This window comes from Sapajus apella, unplaced genomic scaffold (assembly GCF_009761245.1).
Source record: "Sapajus apella isolate SASKATOON/1434 unplaced genomic scaffold, GSC_monkey_1.0 scaffold77, whole genome shotgun sequence".
NCBI classification, from domain to species: Eukaryota; Metazoa; Chordata; class Mammalia; order Primates; family Cebidae; genus Sapajus; species Sapajus apella.
In genome coordinates, this window is record NW_022437017.1 from 516612 (window position 1) to 540246 (window position 23635).

The 23635-nt window shown below is 55.2% G+C and overlaps 1 protein-coding gene across 6 annotated transcripts; it reads left to right on the plus strand.

The window, feature by feature from the left end:
* Nucleotides 1-56: 56 nt before the first annotated feature.
* ZNF653 (zinc finger protein 653) lies at nucleotides 57-21955 on the plus strand. 6 transcript variants are annotated; one of them, XR_004260891.1, is made up of 9 exons: nucleotides 57-530; nucleotides 7625-7668; nucleotides 10105-10320; nucleotides 17817-18431; nucleotides 18565-18736; nucleotides 18842-18953; nucleotides 19554-19718; nucleotides 21204-21303; nucleotides 21494-21955. XR_004260891.1 is itself a non-coding variant. In XM_032251687.1 (9 exons), the coding sequence occupies exons 1-9, from the start codon at nucleotides 244-246 to the stop codon at nucleotides 21497-21499; spliced, it is 1629 nt and encodes a 542-aa protein (XP_032107578.1). In that variant the 5' UTR covers nucleotides 57-243; the 3' UTR covers nucleotides 21500-21955. The 6 variants fall into 6 exon arrangements, 4 of the variants coding, with proteins under 4 accessions (XP_032107578.1, XP_032107577.1, XP_032107576.1 ...); XR_004260892.1 differs by having other exon boundaries at nucleotides 21204-21265; XM_032251687.1 differs by having other exon boundaries at nucleotides 19604-19718; nucleotides 21204-21265.
* The last annotated feature ends 1680 nt before the right edge of the window (nucleotides 21956-23635 follow it).

Below are 23635 nucleotides of genomic sequence, written 5' to 3' on the forward strand. Positions count from 1 at the left end.
CGAGACACCTCCAGGGTCTGCAGGCTCTTCTGGTTCTCCCCCACCAAACGAAGTTAGAAAGTTTAGCCGAAAAGGGGCGGGGGAGCGGTTGGCTCTGCGCACGCGCAGTTTCCGTTCTTGATCTCCTTTTGGCGCCCTGGGGCAGCGAGAGACCGTGAGAAATTTCCCGGCGGCGCAGAAGATGCGCGCCACTTCCGGTCGGGCTCCTAACAACGGGGGAGGCTGGTAACCAGGGTGGGGGGGATGGCGGAGCGGGCGCCGGAGCCCGAGGCGGAGGCTGAGGCGGGCGGGGAGGCAGCCACCGAGGAGGGCGCAGCAGGCCGCAAGGCGCGGGGCCGGCCGCGACTCACGGAGTCGGACCGGGCCCGGCGACGGCTCGAGTCCCGGAAGAAGTACGACGTGCGGCGCGTGTACCTGGGCGAGGCGCACGGGCCCTGGGTGGACCTGCGGCGCCGCAGCGGCTGGAGCGACGCCAAGCTCGCTGCCTACCTCATCTCTCTGGAGCGCGGCCAGCGGAGCGGCCGCCACGGGTGAGGGGGCTCGGCCCAAGGGAGGGAGGGAGGGAGCGAGGGAGGAGACGCCCCCAGCCCCAGCCGGTTGTACCCCGCGCCCCCTCAGTCTCAAGGCCCCGCCCTCAGCACCTGCGAGCCCCGCCCAGGAGCCGGGCCGCCGGCCTACCGGCCTGGGTCTCTGACTGCCCGGTAGGGACGCGCCTGGCTGGCGGCCCCGCCTCACATCGTTCCAGCTGCCCAATCCTAGGATGCACCTAGCCGCTCGGCCCGCCTTTTTGAGCGCTTGGTCCCTCCCCTTAGAACTCTAGCGGCCCAATCCTGGGACTGGCCCTACCTCCAGGCCTTGTAACTACCCAGTCCCTGGCGCGGCAGCCCCGCCCCCTCAGCAGCCTCATCCTCCCCCGCTCAATTCCCTACCTGGCCTGGGACTCTGGACACCCTGGGGCACTCAGCCCTGAACTTCATGAAGTTCTGGTGCCCCATCTGGGATTCCATATGGCCCCATTCCCACAACCCGTTTCAGCACACCCAGAGGACCCTTTACAACGTGGGCCGCACTCCCCTAAACCTCCTACTTCTGTGAAGCAACTCAGTCCAGGGAGACTCGGATGAAAAGGAGCTCCCGAGTTAGCTGGGCAGGTGGTCGGCAGAGAGGCCTGTCTTTTGTAGAGTAAATTGTCAATCTTGAGAAGGAGCAGTGTGGATGGAGTTTTTCCCTTCCTGCCTTTTACGTTGATGTGATGATTGAGTTAAAATGGGCAAAGAGCTTAGAACACTGCCTGGCAGGTAGTGAGTTCCCTGAGTATTAACTGTTAGGAGAATGATGTTTATTCCCTATCAAAAGCAGTGCTGCAAGGAAATCTTTGTTCTGCCCTAGTTTTCAGGTGCACATGTTCACATGTTTCTCTGGGGGGAGATTCTGAGAATCAAGAATCAAACAGATCCTACTGAATTGTACCCACCTTTCCTAGGACAGCAAGCTGGTTTATATGCTCAAGGGCAGAACTGGAAATGCTGGGAACGCAAAGATACCTGCCCCAGGTATCTTTGTCCACATTCTGGTGGACAGAGTGGATGGCTTGTTCAAAGGCCTGGGGTTTTTTTTGTTTTTCTTTTTGAGATAGGGTCTCACTCTCTCACCCAGACTGGAGTGCAGTGTCATGATCACGGCTCACTGCAGCCTCAACCTCGTGGGCTCAGGTGATCCTCCTAAGTATATGGGACCACAGGTGCCTGTCACCCCACCTGGCTGATTTTTGTGTTTTTTTTTAAGAGGCAGAGGTTTCCCTACGTTGCCCAGGCTGGTCACAAACTCTTAGGCTCAAGTGATTCTCCGGCCTCAGCCTCCCAAAGTGCTGAGGTTACAGGTGTAAGCCACTGCGCCCAGCCCTGTCTGTTTGTTCTTGAGACAGGGTCTCACTTTGTTACCCAGGCTGGAGTACAGTGGCATGTTGATAGCTCACAGCAGCCTCAACCTCTCAGACTCAAGGGATCCTCCTGCCTCAGTCTCCCAAGTAGCTTTGACTACAGGTGCATCACCTCGCCCAGCTAATTTTTTTTATTTTTTGTAGAGACAGAGTCTCACCATGTTGCCCAGGCTGGTATCGAACTCCTTGGCTCAAGGAGCCTCCCTCCTCGGCCTCCTGAAGTGCTGGGATTACAGTTGTAAACCACTGTACCTGGCAAAAGTCTTATTTACTGCAGACCAGAAACAGAAGTAAATTAAATAGTCCATGAGAGAGAGATAGGGGCTATGGAAAAAACAAAAGTGAAATGAGGAGTGTGAGTTGGAAGTTAAAATTGGGAGATTTAGGTGGTCGCGTTCAGAACATAGCATTTCAGTAAACACCTGAAGGAACCTATGAGGAACCCTGGTCTGTCTTTATCCCGCCCCCCCCCCCCCCTTTTTTTTGAGATGGAGTCTTGATCTGTCGCCCAGGCTGTCGTACAGTGGCACAATCTTGGCTCACTGCAACCTCTACCTCCCGGGTTCAACTGACTCTCCTGCTTCAGCCTCCTGAATAGCTGGGATTACAGGTATGCGCCACCACACCTGGCTGATTTTTGTGTTTTTAGTAGAGACAAGGTTTCACCATGTTGGCCAGGCTGGTCTTGAACTCCTGACCTCAAGTGATCTGCCTGCCTTGGCTTCCCAAAGTGCTGGGATTACAGGCATGAGCCACCGTGCCCGGCCTTTTATTTCCTTTTTTATTTATTTATTTTGAGATGCAGTCTTGCTATGTTGACCAGAATGGTCTTGAACTCCTGGGCTCAAGTGATTCTCCCACTTCAGCCTCCAGAGTAACTGGGACTACAAGTCACACACCACTGCACCCAGCCTGGGGCATGTGTGTGTGTGTATTTTTTTTGTGTGTGTGACAGAGTCTCACGCTGTCACCCACGCTGGCGTGCAATGTCGCGATCTCAGCTAACTATCACCTCTGCTTCCTGGGTTCAAGTGATTCTCCTGCCTCAGTCTCCTGAGTAGCTGGGATTACAGGCAGCCGCCACCATGCCCAGTTAATTTTTTGTATTTGTAATAGAGTTCATGTTTCACTATATTGGTCAGGCCGGTCTTGAACTACTGACCTCAGGCTATCCATCCACCTTGGCCTTCCAAAGTGCTGGGATTACAGGCGTGAGCCACGATGCTTGGCCTAGCCTCGTTTATATTTTAGAAGAAACTCTCTCTAGGATGTGTGCGGCTGGAATGATGGATGGGTTACACATTGTAAAACAAGATTAGCCAAGAGTTGACAATTGGTAAAGCTGGTGATAAGTCCAAAGAGGTTCAGTCTACTCTTGACAACAATAAAAAATGAAAAGAGGGCTGGGCACGGTGGCTCATGCCTATAATCCCAGCACTTTGGGAGGGCGAGGCAGACAGATCACAAGGTCAGGAGATCAAGACCATCCCGCCTAACGGTGAAACCTCATTTCTACTGAAAATACAAAAAATTAGCTGGGCATGGTGGCGTGCACCTGTAGTCCCAGCTACTCGGGAGGCCAAGGCAGGAGAATAGCTTGAACCCGGGAGGTGGAGGTTGCAATGAGCCATGATCGTGCCACTGCACTCCAGCCTGGGTGACAGAGCAAGACTCCATCTCGAAAAAAAAAAAATTACTAATGGGATACTTCTAGACAAAACAGTTCTGAGTGTGGCATTCGCTCTCCTTGGTAAGGGAGGTGACAGAAGCAGCAGCCCCAGGGCTAGTGGCAGTGCCCAGGAGGCCAAAGGAAGCATCTGTCGGGTCCAATGCTATTGGGCCAAGTGAAATGGCAGTCACTGGCGACTGTGATGGGACATTGTGTGGTGTGGTGGAGAAAAGCTCTGACTGGAGGATTTCTAGTTAGACGGAGGAGAGGACATGGAGACAGTGAGTGTAGACAACTGTGGCAAAGCGGGGAAATGAGGAAGGAGGCTGGGCGCGGTGGCTCACGCCTGTAATCCCAGCACTTTGGGAGGCTAAGGCAGGAGGATTGCTTGAGCCCAGGAACTTAAGACCAACCTGGGCAATGTGGTGAAACCAATCTCTATAAAAAATGCCATAGTTAGCTGGGGGTGATGGTGCATTCCTGTGGTCCCATCTGCTCGGGAAGCTGAGGCAGGAGGATCCATTGAGCCGTGGAGGTCGTGGCTTCAGTGAGCTGTGATGATGCCACTGCACTCCAGCTGGGGCAACATTGCGAGACCCTGTCTCAGAAAAAAAAGACATGGGGAAGGGGCAGTTGGGGAAGATGTGTATCAAAATGATTTTAATCCAAGATGAGAGAAATAACAGCATATTTAGATGCTGGTGGGAATGAATGAGTGAAGATTGAAAGCAAATGACAGGGAACAGCAAAGCCAAGGCCTGAGGAGCCCCAATAACTGTGGTCCTAGATGCCAGTGGCCTCTGCTGCAAGTCAGAGAAGTGGCAGAACTTGGAGAAGCAGACAGGACAGGGAAGGCAGGTTGAGGGAGAAAGCCGTGCCTTGGGGTTGGAGAGTGGTACTCACCATATTACACATGACCTTCTTTGGTCCTGTGCTGACTCTGACTCAGTAGCACTGCTACTGTTTCCACTTGACACACAGGAAAACTGAGGCTCAGGGGATAAGACCTGCTTGAGGTTACACAGGCAGTTGACAGCAGAGCTGAGGCCAGGCAGGTGGCCTGTAATCCTAGCATTCTGGGAGGCTGAGGCGGGTGCATCATGAGGTCAGGAGTTCGAGACCAGCATGGCCAACATGGTGAAACCCTGTCTCTACTAAAAATACAAAAATTAGCCAGGCGTGGTGGCACACGCCTATAATCCTAGCTACTTAGGAGGCTGAGGCAGGAAAATTGCTTGAACCCAGGAGGCGGAGGTTGCAGTGAGCCACGAGTGTGCCATTGCACTCTAGCCTGGGTGACAGAGGGATACTCTGTCTCAAAAAAAACAAAAAAGAGCTTAGTCTTGAACTTGGGTCTGGCTGATACCCAAGACTGTTCCCACTGCAGTGTGACACTCCCAGCCTCCAGTTGTGAGTGGGTGGAGATGGCTGTGGACATTAGGACTGGGGTTTGGGGCCCAGCACAGTGGCTCACACTTATAATCCCAGCACTTTGGGAGGCCGAGGTGAGCAGATCCCTTGAGATCAGGAGTTCGAGACCAGCTTGCCCAACATGGCAAAACCTGTCTCTACTAAAAGTACAAAAATTAGCTGGGCATGGTGGCGGACACCTGTAATTCCAGCTACTCAGGAGGCTGAGGCAGGAGAATCACTTGAACCTGGGAGGCGGAAGTTGCAGTGAGCTGAGACGGCACCACCGTGTTCTAGCCTGGGCAAACAGTCAGACTTGGGTTTTGGGTGGGGTGAGGATATCCACAGCCAGTGAGTCCCCTTGCAGGGGCGGGTAGAGCCATAGGAAGGGATAGAGTCACATGGGATGGGACGTGGAGGAGCAGAGCCTCCAGCAGGGGCAGAGCCTGGGCTAGGAAGGATGGAGGAGCCCCAAGGTACAGTCCTGGGGACCAGATGGGTATGGGGCTGAGAATTGTTAACAGGGCTAGGCAGGAGTCAGGGTGGGGTGGGCAGTTTTGCTGATAAAAGACACTAGACTGGTTGTCAGGATGTCTGTGGCAAGAGCAGGTCTGGGCCACAGCAGGGAGACCAGTGTGCCGGGGGGCTGGGCTCCACGGTGATACTGATAATCATAATGATCATTGTACCATTTGCTTATTGATGACTAAGTGACAGGGCTGCAGCAGGACCAAGATTGTGTTTTGTTTGTTTTTATTTGTTTCTCTGTTTTTGAGACAGGGTTTCACTCTGTTGCCCAGGCTGGAGTGCGGTGGCGTGATCACAGCTCACTGCAGCCTTGACATTCCCAGGCTCAGGTGATCCTCCCACCTCAGCCATCTGAGTAACTGGGACAACAGGTGCATGCCACTCTGCCTGGCTAATTTCTGTATTTTTTTTTTTTTTTACAGTCAGAGTTTCACCATGTTTTCCAGGCTGGTCTCCAACTTCTGGCCTGAAGCAATCCACCCCTCTTAGACTCTTAAAGTGCTGGGATTACAGACATGAGCCATCAAGCCTGACCTTAAAAAAAAAATTAAAATTAAAATTTAAAAAATAAAATTTATATATATATATATATGTATATATAAATAGACGTAGGGTCTTGCTATGTTGCCCAGGCTGGTCTTGAACCCCTGGCTTCAAGCAGTCCTCCTGCCTCAGCCTCCCAAAATGCTAGGATTACAGGTGTAAGACACAACACCCAGACAGTACCCACTGACTTGCTGGCTGTGGGCCAAGACCACTCTCTGCCTCTCAAGGAGCTGGGACTACAGGCCTGAGCCACTGTGCCCTACAAGATATGCTCCCTTTTGATTAACTCACAGGCATCTAACCAAGGCTTGGCACCCAATCCTACTCACAGGCCTGCCTGGCTCAGGGGAAGAGGATCACACAGGGCCTGTGTCCCCAGTGAACAGTGGGGGCCGTCTTGGAATTCTGCTTCCACACCAACCTTTCATACCTACTTTGTTAATTCTCTGCTCTCTGACCGTAGGACCTCAGGCAGGTGGCCTCACCCCTCCAAGCCTGTTTTTCCTGCTCATTGAGGTGGCGATAATACTAGACCCCCCTCCCAGGGCTGGTGGCAGTTGGGGAGAGAGCCCAAGTGAGGGACCTGGTGACACAGTGCTGGAGCTGGGGACAGGTACATAGAAGTTCAGATTTCTGGCTCGGTGCACTGGCTCATACCTGTAATCTCAACGCTTTGGGAGGCCAAGGTGGGTGGATCACCTAAGGTCAGAAGTTCAAGACAAGCATGGCCAATGCGGTGAAACTCTGTCTCTACTAAAAAAACAAAAAAAAACCAAAAATTAGCTTGGCATGGTGGCACACGCCTGTAATCCCAGCTACTCTGGTGCACACCTGTAATCCCAGCTACTCTGGAGGCATGAGAATCACTTGAACCTAGGAGTCGGAGGTTGCAATGAGCTGAGATCACACCACCACACTCCAGCCTGAGTGATAGAGCAAGACTCCTTCAAAAAAAACAGGAGAGGTGGTTCACACCTGTAATCCCAGCTACTCAGGAGGCTGAGGCAGGATAATCATGTGAATCTGGGAGGCGGAGGCTGCAATGAGCCAAAATAGTACCCCAGCACTCCAGCCTGGGTGACAGAATGAGCCTCCATCTCAATAAAAAAAAAAAAAAAGCGCCGGGCACAGTGGCTCACACCTGTAATCCCAACACTTTGGGAGGCCGAGGCAGATGGGTCACCTGAGGTCGGGAGTTGGAGACCAGCCTGACCAACATGGCAAAACCCTGCCGCTACTAAAAATACAAAATTAGCCAGGCGTGGTAGCGCATGCCTGTAATCCCAGCTACTCAGGAGGCTGAGGCAAGAGAATCACTTGAACCCAGGAGGCAGAGGTTGTGGTGAGCTGAGATTGTACCACTGCACTCCAGACTGGGCAACAAGAGCAAAATTCTGTCTCAAAAAAAAAAAAAAGTTCAGATTTTGTTTCAGTGCACCATGACCAGTGGCTGTAGCTATTGTTGTTACTTATAGGTCAGACAGGCCCAGCGCTGGCCCTGTGTTCACCCTCACTGCCTCTCTCTGTTGCAGGAAGCCTTGGGAGCAGGTCCCCAAAAAGCCAAAGCGGAAGAAAAGTAAGTGGAAGCTCAGCCTCTGAGGGAGGTGGGAGTGGTGGGAATATGGAGATCGAGGCCGAGAGAGCCCAGGTCACTGCCATCGGCAGCACAGTTAGAATCGGCAGAGCCAGACCTCAAAGTCAGGTGTGTGTGTCTTAGGCGCAATGTGCTTGGCTTCCTCAGTCTCCTGCTCCTGGCATGGGAGTCGGTCAGGGGAGAGCGGAGCAGAGGGAATAGCTTGTGCAGAGCCTGAAGGGCAGAGGGAGCAAGGTACTGGTGGTTAAAGGAGAGGTCTGGAGGTCATCCCTCCTGTCCTGCTGGCTACCAGTTGGAGGGAGTCTGAACAGCTACGGTCTGCACAGCTCTGAGCCCTGGAGCTGGGGGTCCCAGGCCATGTCCAGCAAGGTGAAGGCCCCCTGGTGGCAGTGAGCCCCTCCCCTTCTTAGGATGCTTCGGAGGGGGGGGTGACCTATGACCTTGACCCTGAATCCTCAAGGGATTGCACTCCTCAAGGGATGAGCCCCTTAAGGGTTGAGGAGCACAATAAGGAGGGAAAGAGCTGGGCTGGAGAGGCGGCTGTGGGCGATGACTCTATTGCCCTTGTGGTTAGAGACCCTGGGTGCATTCCCTAGACCCAGACCCCTTTTCTGGGCCCCCTCTTCATCTCCCAGCCCAGAGGGCGGAGTTGGGGGGCATGCTGTCATCCCACTTGGCCGAGGGACCAGGACCATCACACAAGTCACAGATACATATCCCAGCACTCACTGTGTCCCCAGCCTTGTTCTGTGCCCTGGTAATGTCTTCACTCCCTCCCTCCTACCTGGCAGCCCTCAGGGTTGAGAATCCCTTATTTCCCCCAGCTCAGAGGAGGCACCTGGGGCTCCGAGAAGCCGAGTCACTTGCCCAGAGCCACCCAGCTGGGGAGGGGCAGAGCCAGGATTCAAACCCAGGCCGTTTGGCTCCACCATGCTCACCCCTTACACAGTGTTCTCTCATCCAGCCAATGTTCCTGGAGCACCTACGGTGTGCCAGGCCCTGGCCGGGGGCACTGGGGGTACAGAAGGAACAAAACAGCAGTGTTCATGCTCTTGAGGAATTGACATTCTGGTGGGAGAGACAGTCAGGGCACATGTAAACAAATGGCCACAGATGGCATCTAGGTACTACCTGGAGAAAACAGACAGCAAGTTATGGTCAACCACAGTGACTGGGCAGGGGGTGGCCTCTCAGAGGTGGGTGCATTTGGGGGAGACCTGAGTGATGTGGGGAGGGAGCATGACAGTTATCTGGAGAAAGCAGGCACAGCCTATGCAAAGGCCTTGAAGCAAGGCCACGCCTAGCCCACTCCAGGAATAGTGAGGAGGCCGTGTGGCTGGAGTAGAGTGACCAAGCTGGTGAGGGCAGTGAGGTGACAAGTCACAGTGGACCTTGTGGGCCGAAAGGAGGACTTTGGCTTTTACCCTGAGGGAGGTGGTCTTGCTGTGTCACCCAGGCTGAAGTGCAGTGGTGCAGTCTCGGCTCACTGCATCCTCCACCTCCCGGGCTTAAGCGATACTCCTACCTCAGCCTCCCAAGTAGCTGTGACGACAGGCATGCGCCACCATGCCTGGCTAATTTTTTTTTTTTTGAGACAGAGTCTTGCTTTTGTCACCCAGGCTGGAGTGCAATGGTGTGATCTCGGCTCACTGCAACCTCTACCTCCCTGGTTCAAGCAATTCTCCTGCCTCAGCCACCTGAATACCTGGGATTACAGGTGTGAGGCACCATGCTGGGCTAATTTTTGTATTTTTAGTAGAGACGGGGTTTCACCATGTTGATCAGGCTGGTCTCGAACTCCTGACCTTGTGATCAGCCCACCTTGGCCTCCCAAAGTGCTGGGATTACAGGTGTGAGCCACCACGCCCGGCCAAATTTTTGTATTTTTAGTGAAGACAGGTTTTTGCCATCTTAGCCAGGCTGATTTCAAACTCCTGGCCTTAAGTGATCTGCCGGCCTCTGCCTCCCAAAGTGCTGGCATTGGAGGCGTAAGGCATTGTGCAGTGCCCTTGTTGGGGATTCTGCGCAGAAAAGGCACCAGACTTGACTTGGCTGTTGACAGGCGCCCCCTTGTGGCTATAGGGGGTGGTTAGGGCAGGAGCCAGGGAGTCCTGGGCCTGAGGACTGCACTGGTTGAAGCGTTTGATGAAGATTAGAACAATAACAAGCAGCTAACAATTATGCACCTCCTGTGTGCCAGGCTCCACTGTTTATATGACTTGAACAATTGAACAGTCCTGTTACCAGTGCCTCTCCTCTGAGCCTCAGTTTGCCTCTCTAAACTGGGTACAGGCCTGGGTGGCACTCAGTAGGGCCTCCCAACCCATGGGACCCTCAAGGCCCAGGTGGTTCAGGCAGCCGTGTCACCATGGGCTGAGCCCTGTCCCTTACACTCACCCCTCAGCCCTGTGTCCACAGGGCGGCGACGCAACGTGAACTGCCTGAAGAACGTGGTGATCTGGTACGAGGACCACAAGCACCGCTGCCCGTATGAGCCGCACCTGGCGGAGCTAGACCCCACCTTCGGCCTGTATACCACGGCCGTGTGGCAGTGCGAAGCTGGCCACCGCTACTTCCAGGACCTGCACTCGCCCCTGAAGCCCCTCAGCGACTCAGACCCCGACAGTGACAAAGGTGGGTCTGTGGGGCGAGGGCACACAGGGGGCCGCCCATGTCTAGGGGCTTCTTACCAGCCCTAGGCCAGCATTGCAAACAGAATAGCAGCCACAGTGGCTCTGGCTCTGGCTCTGGCTCTGGCACTGGGACAGAGTGGGGACACGGTGGGCCAGGCTGATCCCTTCATGACCTTGACCTCTTTGAGTCCTTACAGAACCCAAGTGAGGAGGCAGTCCCTCCTTACAAAGCAGTTTGCCCATATGTGCCCAAGGCCATTCCCCAGCAGGGCTGGCTGAGGGCCCAGGAGCCCTGGCTTGGCAGCTGGGGCGGGGGCAGGCCTGCTGGGGCAGGGCTCGGCCCCCACAGCGACACGGCCGCCTGAACCATCCCGGCCTTATGGCTCTGTAGGCTCAGATGCCCTCTGGAGTCCTGGCTAAGCTGGCCACTACCTCCTTTTTTATTTTCTCCAGCTCCCAGTCCCATTCTCTCACTTTCTGCCTTTCCAGGCTTCGCTTCTTGCCATCCCCACTTCATTCTGTTCCCCTCCTGGTCCCCATTTCTCCTCCCTTGAGCTGCCTTTGTCTCCTCCTTCCTTGATCTTTCATTTTCTCTGTCTCATCCTCCCTCTCTTTCTTGTTTCCTTTCATTCCCCTTTCTCCTCCTCCCTCCCACCCTCAAGGTCCCTGCCTCTCTCCTTCCCATCCCATGGGGCAGCCAGGAAGGATTTAGTGAGGGAGGCCCAGTTGGCCCTGGTGGGTGGTGAGGGGGCTGCCTGTGGCCTCAGGGGTTTGGCATTGGCTAGAAAAGGAGTGTGGGGCCTGCTGCCAGGCGCCCTGTCAGGGCTGAGGGTGGGGCAGTCACCGGGGCTGAGCCAGTGCTGGCTGGCATCTCGGAGCAGGTGGCATCCCAGCTGGCCAAGGGGAAGCCGGGGGCGAGAGGTGTTCTGGGTGGGTGCCCCCACCAACAGCCGTCCCACCAAGGGTCGGCCAGGCTTCCAGCATGCCATGGCCCCTTGGCTGCCCTGTCCAGTGATCTGGGACCTGCCTTCCGCCCTCTTCTGCCTTTTACTGTCTCCCTTACTGTGTGCCACTCCTAACCCTGCACCGAGCCGCCCTGAATCTTCCCCATGGCCTTGTCATCAGCCCCATTTGTCAGTCGAGGAACCCTAGGCCCCAGGAGTGATCTGACTGGTCCATCTGGTGATGGGTCAGGCTGGGGTGTGGGCTGCACCCAGACCAGCTTCCTTATGCCCCAACTCAACTTTTTCTTTTTTATTTAATGTAATTAAATTTATTTATATATTTTTGAGATAGCGTCTTGCACTGGTTGTGCAGGCTGGAGTGTAATGGTGCGATCTCAGCTCATTGCAACCTGTTTTCCAGTTTCAAACAATTCTGCCTCAGCCTTCCAAGTAGCTGGGATTACAGATGTGCACCACCACACCTGGCTACTTTCTGTAGTTTTAGTAGAGTTGTTTGTAGTTTTAGTAGAGATGTCGGCCAGGCTGGTCTCAAACTCCTGACCTCTGGTGATCCAGCCACCTCGGCCTCCCAAAGTGCTGGGATTACAGGCGTGAGCCAGTGTTCCCGGCCTCAACTTTTTATTTTTATTTTTATTTTTTTTGAGACAGAGTATCTGTCTGTCATCCAAGCTCGAGTGCAGTGGTGTTATCTTGGCTCACTGTAACCTCTGCCTCCCAGGTTCAAGCGATTCTCTCATCTCAGCCTCCCCAGTAGCTGGGATTACAGGCATGAGCCACCATGCCTGGCTAATTTTTGTATTTTTAGTAAAGACAGGTTTTCACCACATTGGCCAGGCTGGTCTCGAGCTCCTGGTCTCAAGTGATCCTCCTGCCTTGGCCTCCCAAAGTGCTGAGATTATAGGCATGAGGCACCGCACATGGCTAACTTTATTTTATTTTATTTATTTATTTTTGAGACAGAGTCTCGCTCTCTTGCCAGGCTAAAGTGCAGTGGTGTGATCTCGGCTCACTGCACCCTCCACCTCCTGGGTTTAAGTGATTCTTCTGCCTCAGCCTCCAAAGAGCTGGGACTACAGGTGTGCGCCACCATGCTCAGCTAATTTTTATATTTTTAGTAGAGATGGGGTTTTACCATGTTGGCCAGGATGGTCTCGATCTTTTGACCTTGTGACCCTCCCGCCTTGGCCTCCCAAAGTGCTGGGATTACAGGCTTGAGCCACCACACCTCTCCTTTATTTTTATGTATTTACTTTTTTAGAGACAGGGTCTCACTCTGTTGCCCAGGCTGGGTGCAGTGGTGCAGTCATAGCTCACTGCAGCCTCCAACTCCTGGGCTCAAGTGATCTTCCCACCCCACCCTTCTGAGTAGCTGGGAACACAGGCATACACCACCACAGCCAGCTAATTTTTAAATTTTCTGTAAAGACAGGATCTCACTATGTTGCCCAGGCTGGTCTCAAACTCCTGGGCTCTGGTAATCCTCCTGCCTTGGCCTCCCAAAGTGCTGGAATTACAGGCATGTGCCACTGTGCCTTGCCCACAGCTCTTTCTTTTAGTGCCGACTTCTCTGGGGAGAAGTCTGGGGTCAGCCAGATTTAGCAGATGCTGCAGTCACGTGAGCCCAGACGCTTCCTCTGGCCATTCCCTCTGCTTATTGGGTGACTGCCCCCTCCTTCAGGATGGTGCCACGGTGTTCGCCCACCCTGCAGATTACAGGACAAGGGGAAATTGTTTAGAAAGAGAGTCTGATCATCCTTATCACCAACCCTGCTGCCACCCCAGGTCTATCAAGAGTGGGCATCTCACTGCACTGAATGAATGGCACTGAGATAATAACAATAGGAAACTTACAGGATGCCTACTTTGAGCTCCCTACTGTCCTAAGCCCTTACACATATTTATTCATTAAAGACCCAAAACAGCCAGGGACAGTGGCTCACAACTATAATCCCAGCATTTTGGGAGGATGAGGCAGGCTGATCACCTGAGGTCAGGAGTCCGATACCAGCCTGACCAACACAGAGAAACCCCGTTTCTACTAAAAATACAAAATTAGCGGGCATGGTGGCGCATGCCTGTAATCCCAGCTACCTGGGAGGCAGAAGCATGAGAATCACTTGAACCCAGGAGGCAGAGGTTGCAGTGAGCCAAGATTGGGGAACTGAGATTCGTTCATTTATTGGAACAAACCCTCACTGTGCCCCAGGCAGCCTTCTTAGCACGAGGGGCTCTGCACAGGGAGCCTGCAACCTTATGGAATTTACATTCTAGAGAGGAAATGGAGCAGGATAAACTAATAAAAATACAGAGTGTAGGCTGGGCACAGTGGCTCAAGCCTGTAATCCCAGTGCTTTGAGAAGCCAAGGCAGGATTGCTTGAGGCCGGGAGACCCCATCTCTAGCCAAAAAATGAAAAAGTGTGGCATAGTGGTGCACCTCTCAGCGTTTTAGAAGGCTAAAGGAGGATCACTTGAGCCTAGGAGCTCAAGGCTACAGTGAGCTGTGACTGTACCACTGCATTGCAGCCTACGCAACAGAGGGAGACACTGTCTCAATCAATCAATCAATCAATCAATAAAATTTAGGCCGCCTGTGGTAGCTCACACCTATAATCCCAGCATTTTGGGAGGCCAAGGCAAATGGATCACTTGAGGTCAGCAGTTCGAGATTAGCCTGTCCAACACAGTGAAACACCGTCTCTACTAAAAATAGAAAAATTGGCCAGGCATGATGGTGTGTGCCTGTAATCCCAGCTACTCAGGAGACGGAGTGAGGAGAATCGCTTGAATCTGGGAGGTGGAGGTTGTGGTGAGCCAAGATCACACCATTGCACTCCAGCCTGGATGACAAGAGCGAAACTCCATCTGAAAAATAAAATATAGAGTGCCCTGTAAGGGGTTACATGCTTTGGGAAAAAATAAAGGAGGGAAAAGGAACTATTTGAGGCAGAATGGTCAGAAAATTCCCCCTGAAAAAATGCCCTTTAATGAAAGGTCTGATGGAGGGAAGGGAGGAACCTTCTCAAGTGTCGGACAGAAGAGAATTCAAGCAGAGGGAATGACAGGTGCAAAAGCCCTGAGGCAGGAACCTGTCTAGCGTCTCCAAGGACGTTAGGAGAGGAGGCAAAGGCAGTAGGTAATTGAACACCTCCTGAAACAGACACACGCCAGCTCTTGTGACATGGCACAGTAGTTTGTTTCCCACATACAAAGCCTGGTGCTTCCAGCCTGCAGGCTGCCTTTCGTTCACGGACTCAGGCTCTTTCCTTCCTGTGGCTCCAGCCTCCTTCTGGGCCCTGGCTGGGTGGTTGGAGAGAAAAGTGGAGGTTCAACTTTGGAAGCACCTGTCCATTTGGATTCCATTGGCTGGGACTCAGCCACATGGTGCCACATTTACCTGCAAGGGATGCTGGGAAATGTAGTTGGTGCTGGTGCCAGGTGGAGAGGGGTTTAGTGAGCAGCTGGTCTGCGTCTTTCACAGGAGGTAAGGAGCAGGTTGTCAGGAGCCGGGGACCCAGCAGAAGGGACTGCACTGGCCCTGGCAGGGGGATGGAGGGGCCGTGACCAGCAGCTGCAGGGGAAGTAAGAGAAGCGGTCAGGCTGCAGGTGGATATATTTTGGATGCAGCACCAACAGGTTTTGCTGACAGATTGGAAGTGGGTGTGAGAGAGAGAGAAGTCAAGAAGAGCCCCAGGGCTTTGGCATGAGCCACTGGAGGGACAGAGCTGCCATCCGCTGAGTCAGGCACACCCTGTGAACAGTGCAGGCTTTGTGGGAGGGAAGATTCAGAGCCCAGCATTGCAGATCTGAGTTTGAGATGCCTGTGAGACCCTCTTAGGTGGGGTCATGTGATGGAATAATCTGGAGCTCGACGGGAAGGTCTAGGAAGGAGCTGCACATGGAGTCACCAGGCCGTGAGATACTTGGCTGGGCGTGGTGGCTCATGCCTGTAATCCCAACTACTTGGGAGGCTGAGACAGGAGAATCACTTGAACCTGAGAGGCAGAAATTATAGTGAGATTGTGCCACACTGCACTCTTGCCTGGGTGACAAAGCGAGACTCCGTCTCAAAAAAAAAAAAAAAAAAAAAAAGGAATAGATACTTGGCTGGGCACAGTGTCTCACGCCTGTAATCCCAGCACTTTGGGAGGCCAAGGCAGGCAGATTACCTGAGGTTAGGAGTTCCAGACCAGCCTGGCCAACATGGCAAAACCTCGTCTCTACTAAAAATAAAAAAATTAGCTGGGCATGGTGGCATGTGCCTGTAATCCTATCTACTTAGGAGGCTGAGGCAGGAGAATTGCTTGAACCCGGGAGGTAGAGGTTGCAGTGAGCTGAGATGGTGTCACTGCATTCCAGCCTGGGCATCAGAACAAGACTCTGTCTTTAAAAAAAATAAAAAGATAGCTAGTCTCCTATAGTTCCAGTGCTTTGGGAGGCCAAGGAGGGAGGATCCTCCAGACCAGGAAGTCAAGGCAAGCCTGGGCAACATAGTGAGACTGTGTGTCTATAAAAATTTAAAAATTACCCTATCATGGTGGAGCGTCTCTGTAGTCCCAGCTACTTGAGAGGCTGAGGCAGGAGGATCTCTTGAGCCCAAGTGTTCGAGGCTGTCATGAGCTACGATCAAACCACTGCTCTCCAGCCAGGACAACAGAGCAAGACCTCGTCTCTGTCTTTATCCTGGGTTCCTGGTACAGAGCTCCCAAAACCCTTGAAATTTCCCAAGTGATAGGAGTGTTTTTTGTTATTCATAACAAGCCCCCTAGGAACACCCCTGAATCTTTGCTAATGAGGTGACTCCCAGTGGGGCCCCTAGATAGCTTCTGGATGGGGGCTGATTGCCAGTAAGACCAAACACAGGATCAGAGAGGGATCTCTCAGCCCCACCCCCAGCCCCCAGGGACTGAACAGGGAGCTGGAGACAGAGTTATAAAAACTTGCCAGACACAGTGGCTCATGACTGTGATCAGGAGTTCAAGACCAGCTTGGGCAACATGGCAAAACCCTGTTTCTACTAAAAATACAAAAAATTAGCGTGGTGCACGCCTGCAGTCCCAGCTACTTGGGAGGCTGAGGCAGGAGAATCACTTAAACCCAGGAGGCGGAAGTTGCGTGAGCCGAGATTGTGCCACTGTGCTACAGGCTGCACAACAGAGCAAGGCTCTAAAACATGAGATGCTGGGGCCGTGGTGCCCCTGGAGAGGGCATGGAAGACCATAACATCCCCCATATCTTACCGTGTACCCTTCCATTTGGCTGTCACTGAGTTGAATCCTTTATAATAAAGCTGTAATCATAGGTAGAGCCATTTTCTGAGTTCTGTGAGTTGTTCTAACAAATATCAAACCTGAGGATGGGGTCATGGAAACCCTCCATTTATAGCCTGTTGGTCAGACATACAGGGTAGCCCAGGACTTGCAGCTGACATCTGAAGTCCAGGCAGTCTTGTGGGACTGAGCCTTTAACTTATAGGATTTGATGTCAGCTCCAGGAAGATAATGTCAAAATGGATTGAATTATTGGACACTCAGTTTGCATTGAGAATTGGAGCGTGGCCTTTAACTCCATCAGCCTGGGCAAGCCTGGGGGTGGGGTGGGGTGAGCGCTGAGGAGAGGCCTCAGCCCTAGCCTTCCAGGCCTGCAAGAACCAAAGAAACTTGGAAGGAGCCACCAGGAGGGGCCCAGTGCTGGCTGGGCACAGTGGCTCACACCTGTAATCCCAGCACTCTGGGAGGCCAAGGCGGGAGGAGCCCTAGAACCCAGGAGTTTAAGGCCAGCCTGGGTAGCGTAGCAAGACCTGGTCTCTACTTGAAAAAATCAGGGCTGGGTGAGGTGTCTCACACCTGTAATCCCAGCACTTTGGGGATACCAGAGTGTGAGTCTGGGGACCAAGAGAGCAAAGTGTCCCCCGAAGAAGGGGTGTTCAGCTGGGTCAGTCATCTTGGAGCAGTCAGGGGCAGTGGGGACTGAGAAGTGACTGCTGTTTTGGGCAGTGAGAGGGTCACAGTGTCTAACCCCTGGAGAGCCCTCAACAAATACCAAGTGCTGGCTGGGCACAGTGGCTCACGCCTGTAATCCCAGCACTTTAGGAGGCCGAGGCAGGAGGATCCCTTGAGCCCTGGAGTTCAAGGCCAGCCTGGGTAGCATAGCAAGACCTGGTCTCTACTTGAAAAAATCGGGGCTGGGCAAGGTGTCTCACACCTGTAATCCCAGCACTTTGGGAGGCCCAGGCAGGCAGATCACTTGAGGTCAGGAGTACGAGCCTGGCCAACATGGTGAAACTCTTCTCTACTGAAAATACAAAAATTAGCTGGGTGTGGTGGTGTGCGCATGTAGTCCCAGCTAATCGGGAGGCTGAGGCAGGAGAATCACTTGAATCCAGGACGCCAAGGTTGCAGTGAGCTGAGATCGCACCACTGCACTTCAGCCTGGGTAACAGAGTCTCAAAAAACAGAAAAAAAGAAAAGAAAAACTAAACAAATACCAGCGGCTGCAGCTATCATAACCATTCCCTTTCTTCTGTCCCCACAGTGGGCAATGGGCTGGTGGCCAGCAGCTCTGACTTGTCTGGCTCTGGCTCTGGCTCCGACTCTGAGGAGCGTCCTGAGGGCCAGCCAGTCAAGGGTGCAGCGGCGGCGGCGGCAGCAGTGACGCCCACCAGCGCGGTGGGCAGCAGCGGGCTTATCACTCAGGAGGGCGTGCACATCCCCTTTGACGTCCACCACGTGGAGAGCCTGGCCGAGCAGGGGACCCCGCTGTGCCCCAACCCAGCAGGCAGTGGGCCTGAAGCCCTGGAGACAGTGGTGTGCATGCCAGTGCCCATGCAAGTGGGTGCGGGCCCCGGCGCCCTCTTTGAGAACGTGCCTCAGGAGGCCCTGGGTGAGGTAGTAGCCAGCTGCCCCATGCCAGGCATGGTGCCTGGCTCACAGGTGATCATCATCGCAGGCCCTGGCTACGACGCTCTCACAGCTGAGGGCATTCACCTCAACATGGCGGCAGGCAGCGGTGCCCCTGGCGGTGGCCTGGGCGAGGAGGTGCCCTGTGCCATGATGGAGGGCGTGGCGGCCTACACCCAGACAGAGCCCGAGGGCAGCCAGCCCAGCACCACGGATGCCACTGCTGTAGTAGGCATCGAGACCAAGAAAGGTCTGGGGGACCTGCCATGGCCTCTGGCCGGGGGTGGTTGGGCCTGGGAGGGACTGGGCGAGGAGTGGCCCTCGAAGTGGGCACCTTAGCAGCCTTCGTGCCCCGCGGACACCACCCTGTGTCCACCCCGTAGAGAAGGAGGACCTGTGCTTGCTCAAGAAGGAGGAGAAAGAGGAGCCCGTAGCCCCGGAGCTGGCAATGACGGTGCCTGAGAGCGCAGAGCCTGCAGCAGAGGTGGACGGTGGGGAGCTGGACGGCAGCGACATGTCAGCCATCATCTACGAGATCCCCAAGGAGCCCGAGAAGTGGGTGCCAGGGCTGGGCGAGGGTGAAGGCAAGCTCTAGGAATGGCCAGGCCCCCAGCCTGCCTGGTGCGGGAGCCCCAACCTTATGGGCCCCTTCCCCTCCAGGAGGCGGCGGAGCAAGCGGTCACGGGTGATGGACGCTGACGGCCTGCTCGAGATGTTCCACTGCCCATACGAGGGCTGCAGCCAGGTTTATGTGGCCCTCAGCAGCTTCCAGGTGAGGCCGCCACCCAGAGTAGCCTGGGCCAGGCCCACAAGGCTCAGGTCATGGCACCACCAGGACGTCCTACCTCTAGTTTGCCCCTTGGAGTTTGACGAGGTGCCACTGAAGGCAGAGACAGGGACTTGTCACATCTCACACCTGGCATGGGAGGACGCAGTAACAGGCCTTTGAATGTGCCATGCCATGCTTTGATTATGCATATATTAAGTACCTAGTACATGCCAGGCCTGCAAGCTAGAGCCAGTAAGTTAAAGAATGGAAGAACAGAGGAATGAATCAGTCGGGACTGCCTGTTGATCTGCTGACAGCCCTCAGATCCAGTCCCAGTCCTGCCACTGCCCACCTGTGAGACCCTGGCCAAACCACTGAGCCTGGAACCTCAGTTTCCTCATCCATTAATTGGGCCCTTCACAGAGTTGACGGATACCCCAGTCCAGAGGTTGGCACATAGTAGGTGTTCAGTAGAGCTGCCCTTTGACCCCAGTTGTGCCCCTGGGAATCTCAGAGTTGGGCAAGGGTAGCCTTCTTCCCTCCTCCTGGGGAGGCCAGCCCCAGCCTGCCTTCCAGCTGCCTTCATCTCTCCCCACCCCCCAGAGCCCCTTCAGTGGGCCTACGGGACCCACTCCTGCCCATCTCGTCCCCAGAACCACGTCAACCTTGTTCATCGGAAAGGAAAGACCAAAGTGTGTCCTCATCCTGGCTGCGGCAAGAAGTTCTATCTATCCAACCACCTGCGGCGGCACATGATCATCCATTCAGGTCAGGCCCTGGGCCAGCTGGTGCGTGAGCTGGGGACACAGGGGCATGGGACTCGGGGCCTGGGAGCCTGGGAGCCTGGGCCGGGCCGGAGGGTCAAAACCCAGTGCTGAGTTCCCTGGCACAGGACTGCACCCCTAGAAGCCTCTTCCCTGTGCTCAGTAGGCTGTAGCTACCTGAGCCACAACAATGGGGACTGTTACCAATCAATCACAGGAGGTGGGCGGGGCTGGTTGTCTTCCCTCCTATCCCCACAACCCCACCAGCAGGTCTCATGCAAGACTAAGACACCACCTGGCCTCTTCCAGATTGGAACCATAGCAGCACCTGGGGCTACAGGCCAGAGCCAGTGCCCACCCAAGCAGGAACAGGAAGGGGAGCTGGGCAGAGAGGGGCAGCTGATTTGGGACTGGGCTTCTGTTTCCACTTGTGGTAGAGATGCTGGTCTTCTTTGTGGGCTGGGGACACAGTGAGGGCCAGAGCTGCTGATATCTCGAGAGGTCAGAAATTTGGGGTGCTGTTTGTTGTTATTGTTTCTTTTTGTTTTCTTTCTTGTGTGTGTTGAGGGGGTTATTTTTTGCAACGGAGCCTTGCTCTGTTGCCCAGGCTGGAGTGCGATCTCAGCTCACTGCAGCCTCTGCCTCCCTGGTTCAGCAATTCTGCTGCCCCAGCTTCCTGAGTATTACAGGCGCCCACCACCATACCCGGCTAATTTTTGTATTTTTTAATAGAGATGGGATTTTGCCATGTTAGCCACGCTGGTCTCCAACTCCTGCCCTCAGGTGATCTGCCTGCCTCGGCCTCTCAAAGTTCTAGGATTACAGGTGGGAACCACCGAGCCTGGTAGTTTTTTTTTTTTAATGCAAAATCATTCAAAGTTCAAATATGGGGGACAAGGCTGGGCACGGTAACTCACACCTGTAATCTCAGCACTTTGGGAGGCTGAGGCAGATGGATCACCTGAGATCGGGAGTTTGAGACCAGCCTGAACCAACATGGAGACACCCTGTCTCTACTAAAAATACAAAAAACAGCCGGACATGGTGGCACATGCCAGTAATCCCAGCTACTTGAGAGGCTGAGGCAGAATTGCTTCATCTGGGGAGGCGGGAGTTGCAGTGAGCCGAGATCAAGCCACTGCACTCCAGCCTGGGCGACAGAGCAAGACTTCATCTCGGGGAAAAATAGCAACAATAACAAAAAAAATATTGGGGACAAATTCAGAACCATGTTGGCATGGCAGTTTGCACCCTATGCCCCTCAGGGACTCAAGTTCGAATCTCAGCTCTACTCGATTTGTTTCCCAGCAGTCGCAGGGGAAGGACGTAGGGTTCCGTGTGTTTGGTCGGTCTGCACCTGCAGTCCTGGGAGATGCAAGGAGACAGCCTGCTGCTCCTTCTAGCATCAAAGTCTGCAGCACATCAGAGATACCCCATAGTCCCCTGCCCGAATAGCACCGTCCTCAGCCTTGGTCCCTACCGCTCCCAGGTGTCCGGGAATTCACCTGTGAGACCTGCGGCAAGTCCTTTAAAAGGAAGAACCACCTGGAGGTACATCGGCGCACTCACACCGGCGAGACCCCCCTGCAGTGAGTCACAGGCCGCCCCGCATAGCTAGAGGATTGGGAGGGAGGGGATTCCAGCAGGTCCGGGAGCACTCTGCCCCCACGCAGTGCCTGGGCGTGGTTCCACCAGCGCTGGGCCCTGTAGGGCCCCACCCCACGCCACGGTGCCCAGCCCACTCTGACCCCACCCCGTGCTGCCACGGGCTCCCGGCAGGTGTGAGATCTGTGGCTACCAGTGCCGGCAGCGCGCGTCGCTCAACTGGCACATGAAGAAGCACACGGCAGAGGTGCAGTACAACTTCACGTGTGATCGCTGCGGGAAGCGCTTTGAGAAGCTGGACAGCGTCAAGTTCCACACGCTCAAAAGCCACCCAGACCACAAGCCCACTTGACCCACCTGACCACTGACCGCCCCTATTTATTCGTCCGCTCGGACACCAACCACGCCCAGGCCTGCCGGGGCCTGGACTGCTGCGAGGGCCGCCCAGACCGCGGGCCGGAAGGAGGCGCCCCCGCCCCACCCCAGGGCTGGGCCCCCTGGGCAGGTTCCCCACCCCGCCCCACCGCATCCTTCTCTGAAGCTGGTGCCTGGGGCTGCATTGCTGGAACTGTGTCAAGAGAGCAGAGCGAGATTAAAGAGCGAGAAAGGAGATGCCCTTTTCCTGGGCCTGAATAATTTGGGGTGCCAGGTCCCTGTCTCCAGCCTACTTGATCCCTTCCTGAGCGAGGCCGGGCAGGGGTGATGCCCCTGGGCCGGGCAGCCCCACACAGCCCCTAATCCCACAGGATGAGGTGGGGCTTGGGGGTCTGGGGTCTCTAGGCATCTCCCAGAACTCAGGACCCTAATGCCCACTCCTCCGGTCTTACAGAGCACCCATCTGCCACCCTTAGCGAGCTCCGAGATGAGGTGGGGGAGGCGTTCAGCAATTCCCTAAATGAGAAACATCTGCAGCTAGTGACAAGCACCATGCAAAAGACAGTGATGCGTTTTCCGGGGATGCTGTTGAGGTCGGGATGCTGTTGAGGTCGGTGGTCAGGGAGGGCCTCCGAGGAGGTGGCATTTGCACATAGGCCAGAATGACAAAGATCTATCCCTGAAGAAAAGTGGGGGAGGAAATTCTCAGGCCAGAGGAACAATCAGTGCTAAAACCCCAAGGTAGAACCAGCTCGGCGTGTTCCTAAAACAGGAAGCCGCGGGGGGAAGGGGAGTTGGCAGCGGCTGCCCTGGCCCCATTTCCCGGAGGAGGATGCTGAGGCCGCCTCCTCCTGCGGGCCGCTAGGGAGAGGGGCGGGGAGCGAGGCGCGGCCGCCAGGTGGCGCGCGAGTCGCGTAGGCCCCGGTGGCCGCAGCCACGTGACCCTGGGGACTGCAGCCGCGAGCTCAGGCACGTGCCCGGGAGAGCCCTGTGGCGCCACGCGCAGATTGGCCCACCGGCTCCTCACCAGCTTGCTCGGGTGGGGCGGGGCCCCAACTACGCCTGTTTGCGCTACGAACCGGGGGGCTACCCAAGGCGGGGACAAGAATCGGCAAGGACGAGCGAGTTCGGCCGCTGGGGCCGCCCCCGCGAGCTCCCTTCCCCCCTGAGGCAGGTCCCCTCCGCACTCCCAGAACAGCCGGAGCCGGCAGGTTTCCATGGGAACCGCAGCGGGGTCCGCGCGCCCAGGAGCAGCCCCCACCTCCCGGCACAGCTTCCGATGACGGAAACTGGGAGGAACACGGGTGGGGGAAGAGACCATCGCTTAGGGTCCCCCGCATCGGCAGCAAGGTCGCCCCAGCGAGCCCAGGAGGGGCCACCCGGGAACCCGCACCGCCACCGCCCCGATTGTGCGGGCCACTGCGATTGGTCTGCCCTCTCCAGGCGTGGCAGCATCCCCTGGTACGCGCGCTTCCATTGGCTCGATCTCTAGGGCATCTTCCAGTAATTGGTTCTCTCAAGGGCCGCCCCTGATTGGGCAAATTAGGCTCTCCTGGCTGGTGGCGCTCTCTGACAGTCTGGAGCCTAAAGGGCGTGCAGGAACGAGGATAGGATGGGGACTGGGGCTCTCCAGTTAGGGGGTCCGGGTTACCCCGCCCGCAGCGCCCTCGCCCCGACCGTCGGATTGCTGTCTGTGGTGCTGAAGCCTAACACCCCGGCGACCCCGCCCTAGTGTGTGCGTGTTCCCGCGCCCCGACGTAAACATGCACCTGCGCCCGCGCACCAAAGAAGGCTGCGCCACCCCCAACGCCTTAGAGAGAGGCCAGGTACCCCCTAGCAGAGAGCGAGCGAGACTCCAAAGTCAGGAGGACCAATTACGAGCCGAGGAAGCCAGGACATTTATGTGACAAATCCATCCACCCCAGTTTTGTGGGGTCCGAG

Coding starts and splice junctions, on each gene's coding strand:
- ZNF653 (XM_032251685.1), top strand. CDS start 244: ATGGCGGAGCGGGCGCCGGAGCCCGAGGCGGAGGCTGAGGCGGGCGGG. Junction 18,432..18,564: donor AGGCATCGAGACCAAGAAAG/GTCTGGGGGACC, acceptor TCCACCCCGTAG/AGAAGGAGGACCTGTGCTTG. Junction 18,737..18,841: donor ATCCCCAAGGAGCCCGAGAA/GTGGGTGCCAGG, acceptor CTTCCCCTCCAG/GAGGCGGCGGAGCAAGCGGT.